This window comes from Lepus europaeus, chromosome 15 (genome assembly GCF_033115175.1).
Source record: "Lepus europaeus isolate LE1 chromosome 15, mLepTim1.pri, whole genome shotgun sequence".
NCBI classification, from domain to species: Eukaryota; Metazoa; Chordata; class Mammalia; order Lagomorpha; family Leporidae; genus Lepus; species Lepus europaeus.
The window spans coordinates 36,343,765-36,357,840 of NC_084841.1; the positions used below are offsets into that span (position 1 = coordinate 36,343,765).

General features: G+C 40.1%; 1 protein-coding gene across 2 annotated transcripts in view; it reads right to left on the reverse strand.

The window, feature by feature from the left end:
- Positions 1–13,458, reverse strand: part of FGF10 (fibroblast growth factor 10) — a 90,452-nt gene extending 76,994 nt beyond the window's left edge. Inside the window, exons 1-2 of one of the 2 annotated variants that reach the window (XM_062212229.1) lie at positions 13,340–13,458; positions 11,856–12,576 (exon numbers count right to left, since the gene is read on the reverse strand). In XM_062212229.1, coding sequence (XP_062068213.1) covers positions 11,856–12,213 — 358 coding nt within the window. In that variant the 5' untranslated portion in view covers positions 12,214–12,576; positions 13,340–13,458. Of the gene's footprint in view, positions 1–11,855; positions 12,577–12,665; positions 12,991–13,339 lie in introns of those variants that run through there. The other variant, XM_062212228.1, reaches the window with a different exon arrangement.
- Positions 13,459–14,076: the final 618 nt, after the last annotated feature.

Genomic DNA, 14,076 nt, shown 5'->3' on the forward strand with positions numbered 1-14,076 from the left:
CTTCAGTCTGGCACTGTAACTTGTAGGTTCTCATCTAAAGACAGGATGTGATAACAAAGACTATCTTACCCATGTAATAGCATTTTCTGAGAATCAATTGATGAAAATATTAAATATTTTAAAAACTATAAAATGTTATGTAGTATGTTATTGATTTTATGCCTAAGTTTTTTCCATTATTCCATAATATAGAGATTTTTATAGATATGGGGGTAATTAATAATACAAATAGTTACAATGTGAGAGTAATGACAGGTTATATCTTTGAGTCACTAAAATATACCAGAATCTATATTTATGACTTCATAATTTATAGTTTCATTGCAAATTCATGAATTTATCCTCCTAACAATGATGACGTGGGTGATATGATTTTAAGTTAAGAAATGTAGAGAAACCACCTCAAGCAGTAATTGGGGTCAAGGTCACACAGCTATGAAGTTTTGGTACCCAAATTCTTCACCAAGAAGTCTGACTTCAATGCTCATGGTCTCACTAGTTACTGTAGTGTATAAGTGCTGTCTGTATCCTGCTCCTTAGTTTGTTTAAAAAATACTTACGTATACTTTTTGGCAAGAAAAAAAGAGTTGTAGTTTATTTTGTTTCTTTTTATTATCACCAAAACCAAGAAAATCTAACCAAATTTAGAATGGGAATGACAAGAAAAAATAAATTGGAGAAACAATATTAATGTATCAAAAGTTTTCTGTGGTAATTTGCTAGAAATTATAAAACACCTCATGGATATATGCATAATATGAACTTTTGAAGTATGGATTATTCTTATTAATTATTTATTTCACTAATTTCAAAGGCAGAGAGACATCACACTCCCACCTGCTGGTTCACTCCTCAAAGACCTGTAATAGCCAGGGTTGGGCTAGGCTGAAGACAAGAGCTGGAAATCAACCCAGGTCTCCCACATGCGTGGCTGTGAACCAAGCACTTGAAGCATCACCTGTTGCCTCCCAGGGTTCACATTAGCAGGAAGTTGGAGTCAGAAGCAGAACTGGGACTTGAACCCAGACCTTCAGGTGTGGCGTCCTTATGTCATACATCCCTCCCTCAGTTGAGTAGGCCAAATGCCCACTCTTGAAGTGAGATTATTTTAAATTTAAAATGAATTATCATTTGGCAGATCAAAAATGCTACACATGATGTCATTTCCTTAAGATCAGAAAAACTTCTTCCTTTTCATGTCACTTATATATAATTTTGAATATGCTATAATTATAATTTTTAGATTAGTTCAATTAGATTTTCTTATTCTTATTTTCTTTCTATTTTTACTTCAAAATGTAAAACAAAGGTTAATAATATAAGGTAAGTAAGGCCTATTTTAAATGAAAACCATGTTAATGTAATACTTTGTCAGGTCCTCAATTACAAGGATAATGACATACTTCCTTCTCACATGATAGCACAGTTTGATGCACTCTTGTTTGTTATAAGATGCCCACCAGCCCACCCAGTCCCAATCTGTGGCCTGCCCTTGTTTCCTGCAAACTTCATGTTTGGTTCTCCACCCTAATGCTCCTGTGTCTTCTTTTGGAATATTCTTATTCCATTCTCTTTCCTAAGTCCATTCTAGCAGGGGTCTTTGTCCGCAGTGCAACCTCCTGATGTCACCCACCCCTTCCTCAGTTCAAGGTTGCTGTTTACTTAAATTCTGCCCTGCTTCCTGGCATTGAATATGAACTGCCTAATAGAATCTTCTCTGTGAAGATCTCTTCTTTCTAGCTCTAGATCATAAACTCTTTGAGGCTATGAGACGAGCAAAAAAAAAAAAAAAAAAAAAAAAGCCTCGCTAATGGAATGAGAAACGGGAAGCCAACTACAGATTTTACTTAGAGCTGAGCATCTCTATGAATCTTGGTTCAGCACCATATCATTGGTCAGAAAGAGATTTATTTTGAAATATTTAAGAATTAAGAGTTACTCTTCTTTTCTTGCCTTTTCATCCTACAATCAATCTTTTCATCTCCATGGTTACCTGTTTTGTGGTTATTCTTGTTTTATTTTTCTTTTGTTCTTTTATAGTTTGAGTCTTGAACATTTTTTCTATCTTCTGTTCTTTATTGTCAGATCCTTGCTCTTTCTTCACTTTATCTTCAATTTTCAAATATCTTGTTCTTAAAGAACCAGGCCTCCAATCTTTCTCCCAAACTTCAGAACATTATGGATACCATCATTCCAAATCAAATTTTAGATAGTTCAAATATTTTCCTTCTTTACATAGCCAGATATGTTCCTCATTCATGCCTACCTCCTCAATTCCTCTGCTGTTAATTCCCACTTCATCAAATAATATTATCAGTTGCTTTCTTGATGCTTTCTCCTGAAACAAGAGGAAGCATCACATTTACTTTGTCTATATATCATGTAACCTGATGAAAGTCTACTGAACATGTGTCAGGCACCACTAAAACGTTGATCTGCATCTCTGATTTCTGCAAACCTCTACCAAGTCCTGCCTCAATGCGCCATCTCTACACTTCCTGGAGGAGGCACCAAACTCCCCCCATGTGATTCCCTTCCTCTTATCTCTTCCAAAGGCTTCTTGAGACACACTGTTTGGTACAGTTCCCAGTTGGTCTCTCAACTCAGTTTTCCATCACATTATCTCTTCGCTTTGGCTATCTTCAGCAATCTCTGTAGAGTGTACCTTCCATGAGAGCACAAAAACCCACATTTTGCATCACAATATTTACTCAAACCCTCACATTAGTATCTGACACAAGCAGACACTCAAATTTCTGTTGAAGGAGTCGTGAATGAATACATGATCTCATTTGATCTTCATCATGCAGGAAAGAGGTTTTGTTCATATCCTGTTTTTACTGATGATAACTTGCCCAAAATGATACACTCTTGTCTAGCAATTTGCATCCAAATCTGTGGCTTCAAAGCCCTCCAGGCCCATACTTCTCACCACTTTGAATCAAAGCTCACACTTTTAATCACTCTATCAGACTGCGATTACTTCTGTGAGATTCCTTTTGGATCACATGTTCTCATTTCAGTTAATTTAACATCCAGTTGAATGCCAGGGCTTGGGTTATATTTCGCTCACACCTTTCTTGTCATGTCAGGCCTTCTGCTGTGCTACTCATTAGCTTGATCTCTTTCCTGGGAGTTCAAGACCCTTGTCTTCATCACTCCAGCACAGCATTTCGCCCTCCTTTCACAGTGTGTGTCTAAATGCTCCATGGCCTCTTCTGCTGTTCTACCTTTCCTCTGCCTTCCACCATACTCATGCAATGCTTCTTCATATTCCTTCTTGCTTCTGGGATATTGGCACATTCGAGTTTTAGAACACTTAGGGTTTTTTTTGTGTTTTTTTGCATCAAGTTTCTACATTTCAATCTGATTAAAATCTCTAGTACTTCTTTTTTCATATTTATGGAATCCTATATCTTTACACAGATATTTCCATATAAGCCTGAGAAATCTAGGGATTATTGCTATTAATATAATGATAAATGTATTTTAATTCATAAATAGTATGTAAATTGGTGCCAAGTGTTAACATTTTCCCTTTCTTTTAATAATTTTATCAATGAATGTCCTAAATTGAAATTTAAACAACTGGAAGTTTGTATTTTCATTATTACTAGAGTAACAGAGTAAGTGTATGTAAACAATAGTATTCTGCATATAACAAAAATAAATCTAATTCAGCAACCAATGCTCTTGAAGAAGTATGGAAGAACACTTATGGTATTAACTCAGATTCTGACTCTTGTCAGTGTTTTAAAATATTCCTAATAAAGACGTGTGCATTTCTGTATTTGGTCAACCTGAAGTACATCTGCTACAATAGTTTACATTGTTTCCCCAATGATACTCAGTGTGAATGAGAAGATGGGTTTTGTTTTAAAAAGCTACATACATTTGGCAAGTTATACAGAAAAGTTTGATAATCTTTGTGACATTTCGAAAACTGACACTGACAAAGATCTGTAAATCAGCATTACCTTCTTTGAAACAAAGATTATTAATGCAGAGGAAAAATAGTTACTCAATTTCACTTTTTTTCTCTTACAGAAGTCCAGACAAAAGACCAAAGAGAAAGAACATGACAAAGTACCCAGTAAGTATTGTGTTTAAAAAAAAAAAAAAAAAAAGTAAGGAAAGCTAAAATGAACCTTCAGAGAGAGTCAAGAGAGCAGGCATTTAACCTGGAGGGAAAGTGCTGGCTGATGACCTAGCAATAGGACAATCAGCATCCATTCTCAGAAGATTGCTTCGCAGGGGTTTGCCCTCTTAACTAAAGGCAGCAACTGAAAGAAACTGCCTGGGACCAAAGTCACCACCTGCAGTGCCTGCATCCTGATTCCCCACTGCTCCACTTCCTATCCAGCTCCCTGTTACAGCAAAAGGGAAAACAGTAGGAGACAGCACAAGTGCTTCGGCCCTCTACCCCTGTGGGAGACCAGGAAGAAGCTCTGGCCATTGCAGCTATTTGTGGAGTGAACCAGCAGGTGGAATCTCTTTCTCTCTCTCTTCTCTCTCTCTCTCTCTCTCTCTCTCTCTCTCTCTCTCTCTCTCTCTCCATCTTCCACTGCTTTCCCAGGCCATAGCAGAGAGCTGGATCGGAAATGGAGCAGCCAGGACTCAAACTGGCACCCATATGGGATGTCCACACTGCAGGTGGCAGCAGCTTTACCCGCAACACCACAGCGCTGGCCCCCAAATAAATCAATCTTTAAAAAAGAAAGAAAGAAATTGTCTTTGGGTGCTATGATAAGGAATACTGCACTAGAAATTTAGAAGGAGAAGAGACTCCTGTAGGACTGTGCTGAATTTACATTGTTAAAGTTATTTTGCATAGAATATAAAGGATCACTTTTGAATGAATTTTTTTTTAAATAAACAAAAAACCAAGGAGGAGAAAAAAATGATATGGGGAAGGGGTAATGAAGTGTGTGAAGTATCAGAAATTCACAATGCTCAAGATTAGGATTATCAGAAACTACCTCAAAACGTAACTACTAGAATGAAGTCTTGAATTGTAAAGACTCTATAATGAGGTTAAATTGTACTCAATACAGAAGCAATGCTCACAAAAAGTTAAGGATGAAATAGCATGTATGCTTATCAGTAAAGTATCTTAACAAAGGCCCCCCAAAAGAAACTAAAAGTAATTATAGAAAGAGTATTAAAAAACTTTAAAAAAAAGTTCTTAATCTTGCAATTTACACCCCCCTCCCCTTCAGAATTAGGCTGCCCTTGTTAGCTTTGCTGTGTTGACAATTGTTTGAAGTTTGGGGCGCATCAACTTAATCAAAACTTTGCTTTCTGTGAGGTTCACTTGGATGATTCAATGACATCATTCATTGTAGGGAACATGCCAAACATTTGAAAATTCCTCATTAATGATAACACCCATACTGACAGATTAGGTATAGGTAAAAGTAGACAGATTTAGGTTGAAGAATTATTAGGTGAACTATAAAATGAGGCAATGCTTTACTGCCAGCACTATGAATCTATCAAATGGTAATTGGATGCACGTGTTAGCAGCAGTAAAAAGTCACTGTCCAGTTGTCCACCTTACATGGGAATCTACTCTGAGTGTCTTCTTTGATTTATTGTCCCAATTAGAACATAGCGTTCAAAGAAAGAACACAACTGACCTGATTTAAAAGCAACGAAGCCCTTAAGGCCATTAGTTTTGGGGTGACTTGGATCCCTTTTAGAAATTGTGAAATTTTCTATTTGTGTAAAATCTGTACAAATTACTTACTAGTTTTTAAAGTGCTTCTGTAAAGCATCCACATTTTGAATTCATTAATTCAGTGTCAACTTGGCCCTGGTGAATTCCCAAGATGCAGGTGCATTTCTTTCCATGATTTTAAAGGCACATTTCTAGTTTATTCTATGTTATACTGACTTACTAGATCAGGTAAAGTTCATGTGCACTGAACAACAAGAGTGGCAATTTGTAAAGGCAAGCAAGCAAAACCAAGTAACAAATGCCACTGGGTAAGTGGCAAATGTAAATGAGCTTAAGTCACTGAAATATGGTATGGACGAATAAGATACTTCTGCATAAAGGACTCAAAACTGCTTTAAGTTCATTACATCACTAGACTGTGAAAAAGCTATACCAAAATTATGTAAGCCTGCATTTTATACCTCACTTTACTTCAAAATTTAAAGAGGTCTTTAATTTCTGGGAGGAAAATACTAATATTTTACTTACTTATATTAAGCAAACATCAGCTATTAATGTTGACAAGTGTTGGAACAATAATACTAAAACTGTCATCTGAATTACTCTTCCTTGCAGAGTTCACAGAATTAATGTTAAGATAGATTAAAATCACTTTGAACTAATACACATGTACTACTCTTCTTTCTGAAACCTAATAAAGAAATATCACTTGCACTGCAATTTTCGATAAGCATAAAGATATTTCAGGCTTAGGAAAGATGTAGATATTCATGGACAGCTCATAAATGTGAGGAACATTAGTTCCATTTCAAATGAGCTGTCAACTTTTTTGGCTTGCGGAAAATCAGACATTTGGATAATAAATAGTTTGCCTCTGAACATCAAGGTACCTGTACAGGAGTTTTAAAGTGCTCATTCATGTTCTAGGTAAGTTCTTTAATTGCTAAAGAAATGCAGTGCAGTAAGGCTTTTGCTCTGAACTGGGTAGTAAGAATGTAGAATATAAATACAGTGCAATTTCTTTGATTCTGTAACACACAATTTCCCTCTTCCTCCTCCTCCTCCAAATCCTTCTCTTCTCCTTATACTCCTTCTTCTCTTCTTCCTCTTTCTTCTCCTTTTTCATCATCCTCCTTGTTCTAAATTTTTGTGCTTAAACATCATTTTGAAAACACCTGCTTCTAAAGAATGTTCTATATTTTGAATATTAAGTTGACAAAATATCCAAGACGTAGAGATTGATGTCTCCAATTCTCTTATGCCAACACTGGCATATGATTGCTGCCAACTGTTTTCTTCTAATAGGTGGTTATAAATCAAGTTTATAAAGAGAAAACTCTCAAATTGTGTATTTTTAATGGATTTATGATAAAGCCATCAATGTGGAGGGTCCATATGGTAGGAATGCAGTAAAGGTAACAGGACAGTGTCACATAAACATTAAATACAGTGCCTTCCACCTTCATAAATCCTTATGCTCATGATTAAATGCTGCCGGTTATAAATTATGCAACAAAATTCTAGTAACCACCACAACTTAAATAAGACACCAGTGTAGGGCATAAATTGTCTACAGGTTTTTCTTCCCAGAAAACTCTTGTTTACTTATTAGGAGATAATATTTGAGTCCCTACTTCCTCAGCAATTATTTTTCTCACTTTATTTAACTTCCTACAATAAACTCTAGTCCTGATTAAAAAATTAAAAAGAAATAAAGCAAACTTGTAATCCTACATAATAACCTGTCATTTTTATGCGGTGAAGTACTTTTTTTTTATTTACAGATTCATTTGAAAGCTTTCTTACTACAAATAGCTTTAGGTCTCTAAGATAATGCCCCTTTTTTAAAGTCATATATCAGAAGTTCCTGCAATAGCCCAATTTCCCCTGGGTATTTACAATCAAATTATTTTATTACACATGGGAACAATTAAACATTTGGCCCTCAGCTGTAAACAATTACTATACACAATGACATTCATGGATTTTTCTTAAATAGTCATGTATTCCTAATGACCTCTGTTAACATAAGTGAGATTGATGTATGTGTACTTTGTGTGTGTCTATAGGCAATTATATTCCCAAACACAATATCAAAAGACGGGTTTTACCTAGAGACTACATGAACATTGTCTGATATCATGCGGCCACCTATAATGATGTTGCTAAACATATTTTGTTTCTGCCCCATGGTCATTTTACTTTCATTCCAATTTAATTCTAAAGAACCATTGGTATTCCCAATAAAAAGCAAGCAAGATTTTATATAATTTGTTTTTTGTTTTTTTTACTGATTTGGGGGTGTCTAATTCTACTAAGGCAGTATCAATGTTAGAAGTAATGGAATGATACAGCATATAACAAGGAGAGTTACAACCAATAGGCTCAGTCTTGAATCCTGGCGCTGTCAATTTCTAACTGATGACCCTGGATAATTTGCTTTCTCCAGCATTTGTATTCACATTTGAAAAGTGTGGATAGTTATATCTAAATCACTGCACTACTGCGAATATTAAATCGTGCGTGTGTATATATATGCTATATGTATCTATCTATCTATATATATATATATATATATATATGAGACAAGATAAGGCACATACCACATACATGGTACACATGATTTACTCTATTGCCAGTACCCTCACCTTCCTCCTCCCCCAACACCTGCCACTCCTTTTCCAGAAAGACCCATGAGTACTAAGATTCTCTGTTTTGGGAATATCTATCCTTGGTTGTCTCAAATTTAGGGATATATTATCTTTTCATTAGATTTCTCTTTTCTGTAAGTGACAACCATAGGAGAAACCCACAGCTGTTTTACTCATGTCCAGAAATAAGTCAACCAGTCCCAGTGGCAAGGGTACCTAACAGCTGTAACCAGCTTTCTAGGAGGTCAAAACCGGAGCTGAGTGCTAATGTTTCAAGGGCAAAGCTCTAGATATAAAGAATGATAAAACAAAACCTAAATGAGCCTGCACATATCTAGTGACAGATACACCACAGCTATGCTAAATTATTCAAGCTTTCTCAGACTTCTAGCAGGAGAAACATAATTCATCTCTGCTCTCTTTAGTCTACTCCCATATAATGGCAAACAGCAAGTGAAAAATAAATCCCTCCCCCTTACAAAAGAAGTTATCATAATCACCCCAATTGAGAAGAATTTCTTTAGCATATGGAGTATTCTTGAAACCGTCTGTTTCTGGAAACTAGCTCTGGATATAGAAGTTAAAAATGATTTTGCAATACTTATGGGTGATTTCCTTACTTCCTTTCCGTTAATATTTTGCTGGCAAAAAGCCAGTAAAACAGTTGCTTAATTGCCCAGGACATCACAAACATATAACCTCTAGATAAGCTGTGACTGTATTTTACCAGCAATAATAGTAGGGTCAGAAGTAACAAAGAAAATTAATCTTCAAATAAACAAACCTCAAAAGAACTGCTTTGTGTATTGAGAATAATTAATAACTTGTTTAGGAAAATGTTACTGAAATGTGGTTTTTGGACAAGGAACTGACACTCTTCAGAGGTCAGATATCTTTATATTTAACAGGCTACCATTTGGTGAGTTATCTGGCTGGCTACCCTGTAGGCACTGGCAAAAGTTTGTTCACGTGTAATTATGCAACATCCAGACAATATCTTAATGATACCATGTAGTTCAGCTGAATCAGTCCAGCTGGGAATGGTAACAGCATTCTGATTACTGTGCCATATGTGAAATTAAGGCTTTTTTTAACCTCAACTGTTCACTTGCTGTGTTTTGATACAGATGTTCTTAGAAGCCTGAATTGCTTTATGGTTTGACAATGTTTGGCAGAGGAAGCCCCTCCCACTTTGATTTTAAATCATTGATTTTTTTTTTTTTTACTATGTAGGACATCTAGCTTGTAATTTTAACAAAGACTAATGGTATATTTAAAAACACAGAAGAGAGATTAATACATTTTAGATAGGATGAAAATTTCCCACACTTGTTTTATAAGATAAAAATTGCATATTTTTCAGATAATTCCTATTGAAAAAATAAAATTCATTGTATACCCTAGAAATCATCTTCCTAAACAGTCAATCACACAGTGATCATTAGCTTAGAAAACAGTAGCATAAGTTGCATAAACTAAAATAATGCAGATTGGTCCTTACTTCACATCATAAACACACTTAAACTATAACAGCAAAATCAAGTTAGTGTCAAACATTTTTAAAAGAGTAAATTTTCTCAAGGATAATACTCTGAAATTTTACTATATTCCTTTGAGTATTCTCCATGAACTAAAAATACAAAGAAATCCAGTCCATGTAATTTTTTATTAATTCTCAGCACACTCTGGGCCAGTACTTATATAGCATCTTCCCCAGCCTCCTAACTGGGTCACATCACTACTTTGTTTTCTAAGTAAACAAAAGCATTAAAAATTTTAATCAGCAATCATGAAAGGAACATGTGAAATCTAATAAATTCAAATAGCAAATGATATTCAGGCATAAAGAACCATTATTGAAGACATTAGCTCAGTCAGTCTCTATGAATCAGAATGGGAAAAAAAAAAACAGGTAACAGAGTATTTATTAATTCTAGTGCTAAATACATAATGGGGTACTTTGAAACGCTTCTATAAATGTTTATGACTTGTAGATATATGGCCAATTTTAGTAAAAATGCACAGTGGCTGAAGAGGAACACAAGTCAATGTGGAATGCCTGTGAGTCCCAAAGAAGAAAACAATCTTACTCCCTGTAGACTTGTATTTTAAAATAAAATGCTATAAATTCCAATAAATTATCATTCCCCTTAGTACCTGATACTTTCTAGGCCAAGGAATCCTGAAATGTGTGATGCATCTATTAAAATTAGCAAACATGTGGTTGAAATCCCCAAACAACCGACACCAACAAAGCCCTCTTAAGAGGTTCCTGGGAATTTACCATTGGCATAATGTTAAATGGTCATTAAAAGATGTTTAAATGGCATTGTCTACTGTCTTCAATGTGCCATTACATAGCCTTGAGAACCTTTCAAATAACAATCAATAGAGAATGAATAAGCCTCACCACTTGAAAGTAGCTAGGAAAGGAAGCCAACAGAATAATCTGGCTTTGCTGAGTGGATTCAAGAAAAGACACAATATCCACCCCCCTGTCCTGTGTCCCCTCCCCCTGCCCAGCCCACACCCCTGCAAGAAAGAAAGAGGGAAAACAAGGGAAAAGGTGAGAGAGAAATCCAGGGACCCTGGCATCAACTGTCTTTAGCAGGAAGCCTCATCCTATGGGATAAACTATAGCCATGGAAACAGACGTATGACTCTTACTTTGAAAAATAAAAGGATGACAATGAAATTTGTGTGAGGTCTGTGTGAATCCAGCCCCAGATGTTTACAATGCTGTAGTAGTAGGGCTCTGCAATATGAGAGGTTTCAGACCAAACAGTACAACAGGACACCACAAAGCAGCTCATATGCTATTGACAATGCAGACATGAGCATCATGTTACCAAGAGAGAAGGCAGGCAGAAGACAAATAGCAGCGGAGTTGCCTGAAAAGCTCACTTCACGGACTGCAATTGCTCACAACAACAGGAGGGACCAAAAAAAAAAAAAAATCAAAACCAGAAAAGGGCTTTTCACTCCTATCTCCGTGTTAGGCAGCCAGTGGAAATGACTTTTCTTTCTTAAATAAAGTTCCCATAAAGCCCCTATAACTGACAGGGGATAATTATTTTCAGCTTGGGGAGCCTGTCCCAAAACTTTTCACAAGATTGCCAAGGAAAAGAAACAAAATGTGTTTACTTGAGCCACTTCCAGAAGGGAGGGAGAGAGGGGACCTTCGGACGCGATGGGGAAGGGCGGTGCAGACAGAGAGGGGCATCAGTGCCCTGCACAACTCGCGAGCGCCCTGCGCGGTCCAGCGAGTGACAAGCCCCGGAGAAGAGACAGAGAGGGTGGCGCAGGGTGGGGGGCGTGCAGGGAGCGGGCCTAGGGGAGGGGATGCGGCCGCACAATGTATACACGGGGGGGGGGGGGTGATTTAGTGTGAAAGTATTCCACTTAATCATTTTACAGGGGTTGGCGACGTAAATATTTAGCCGGCCACATCTGGAACGGATTTCCCCCCCGCGTGGGGTGGGGGTGGATAATTGGCAGGAGGGGAGCACGCGGTTGTTACTTACTGTACGGGCAGTTCTCTTTCTTGGTCCCGCTGACCTTCCCGTTCTTCTCAATCTTGAGAAAGTACTTGGTGAAAGAGAACAGCTTTCTCCAGCGCACATCTCCTTGGAGGTGATTGTAGCTCCGCACATGCCTCCCGGCACTGGAAGGAGAGGAGAAGGAGGAGGAGGAAGAGGAGGAGGAGGAGGAAGAGGAGGAGGAGGAAGAGTTGGTGGCCTCTGGTGACACCATGTCTTGACCAAGGGCTTGGCAGGTGACAGGGACGGAAGACACCAAGAACAGCAACAAGAAGCACCAGCAGCAGCCGCCGGGCAGGTGGGGCAAGGCTGAGGCACAATGTGTCAGTATCCATTTCCACATTGTACTGAAACTCTCGGCACTGGAAATTGTCTCATCAGAAGGAACATACTGGAAGGGTGAGACCTGGTGCAAGGCAAGGAGACAGCTGGAGGTGGCGGCTGCTGGTTAGCTCCCTCCGGGTGCGGATTTGGCCAGAAGTGAATGCACCAACATCCATAACTCCTCCGGAGGGCCGGCTGCCTGGGCTCGCTCCGTCCGCGGATCCGCTGCCTGCGCCTCGCGGGGTCTGCCCGGGCACCGTGGACGTGGGTGGCCGCAGCGGCGGGAGCCGGCGCTGTGGGTCACCGGCGCTCTTCGCTCCCCCAGGAGTCACTTTGTTCTCTTCTTCACTCCCTTCTTCACCATGTTAGATGCAAAAAAGGTCTGAAAAACAGATGACAGCACGGTGAACAAAACCTAAGGGGGGTGGGGAGGGGGAGGGGGAGATCCCTGCGCCCCTCCGCGGTTGGCACCTCCTGGTCCCCCTCCGCAGAGCCTCAGCCTGCTGGCCGCTGCAGAGCGCGCGTCCCTTTGGGGATGTCAGCCCTGCAGGCAGCTGCCCGGTCGCCGTTGTTCCGTTGTTTTCTTCCCCGTCTTCCTTGCTCTTTTTGGTGGTGCCTGCTGATGTGAAGCCTCCAGAAAGTCGCTCCTTTTTGGGGGGGAGGGGGGTGGCGGCTGGTGTTTTTGTTTGGGCCCTCTCCCCCACCCCCCTTCCTTTGGAAAGTCCGCTTGTAAACAGGTTGAAGCTCAGAGTCTAAATGTCAGTGGTGGTTCCGAGCCAGAGGTGGGCTCTGCCTCTGCTGGTCAAACCTCATTTGCAGGGGTGGAGGGGCGGGGGGAGGGGGTCAAAAGGCGGTGGGACATCTGAAACCCTCGGCTGCTGGGAACGCCGGGGCGGGGGTGGGGGGGTGGAGGGAGGGGGCCGGCGGGGGGAGCCCGGGGAGAGCGCGCCGCCTGCGCCCGGAGCTCGGGGGCTCCGCGTCCCGGCCCCGCCGCCGCAGCCTCGGCGGCCGCCTCCGACGCCTCTCGCTGCCCCAGCGCCCTGCGCTCTCCGCGCCGGCCGCCCGCGCGAGCGGCGTCCTCCAGCGTCGCCCGTGGTGCCGTCTAGCAGCCTGAACCAATCCCCTCTCGGGAGCCCCTTTCTCACTTGTTTTCCTGCGCTGTTGTTGTTGTTGTTCTGTTTCCTTTTGGCAGTGAAGTTCTTGAGAGCCACCTGGAGCCTGGTGCTTACTGACTTTTTTTTTTTTTTTCCCCTCCTTCTTCCCCAACCCCTCTGGCTTCCCCGAGGAGGGAGGGCTGCGGAGAAAGCAGAAGATGCTGAGGATAAACCCTCCCAAACAGCAGATTCTAAACCGGTGGGAGCGAGCACGGCAAAGGGAGACTTAATGAGCTTCCTTGCCTTCTCGGCTGCCCGCTTCCAAGGAGGTCTCCGCTTTAATGAATCACTGATTTCTCGCTTCCGTTGCTGAAGTAAAAAGTTCACACTTTGGCCCTCTCAGCCTTTTAAGCTCAGGGAGATTTATCGTCACCCTTAAAAGTCGCCTCTCTCTTGGCGCAAATGAAATCAGGGACCCAAACGACCGATTTCTAATTGCTAACATGAGTCCCCGACTGAATCGCGCGTGCACTTCAAAGCGAACGCACTTGATTGAGATCCCAAAGGTTTTTATCATACAATTTTGCCAAATACCCTGCTGTCTGTTTTCTTTTCTGTGCAATTTCCTTTGCACTTTACCATAAAGGGCCTGGTTTTTTTCTATCTTCGGACGCAATGCTTAAAGGGTCCTACTTGACAATATTACTGCACCATCAGCTCACTCCTTCTCACTCTTCCGGAAGCTGCGTTGCTCGCAGGAACTCACTCACAACCCAGGTATGGATAGA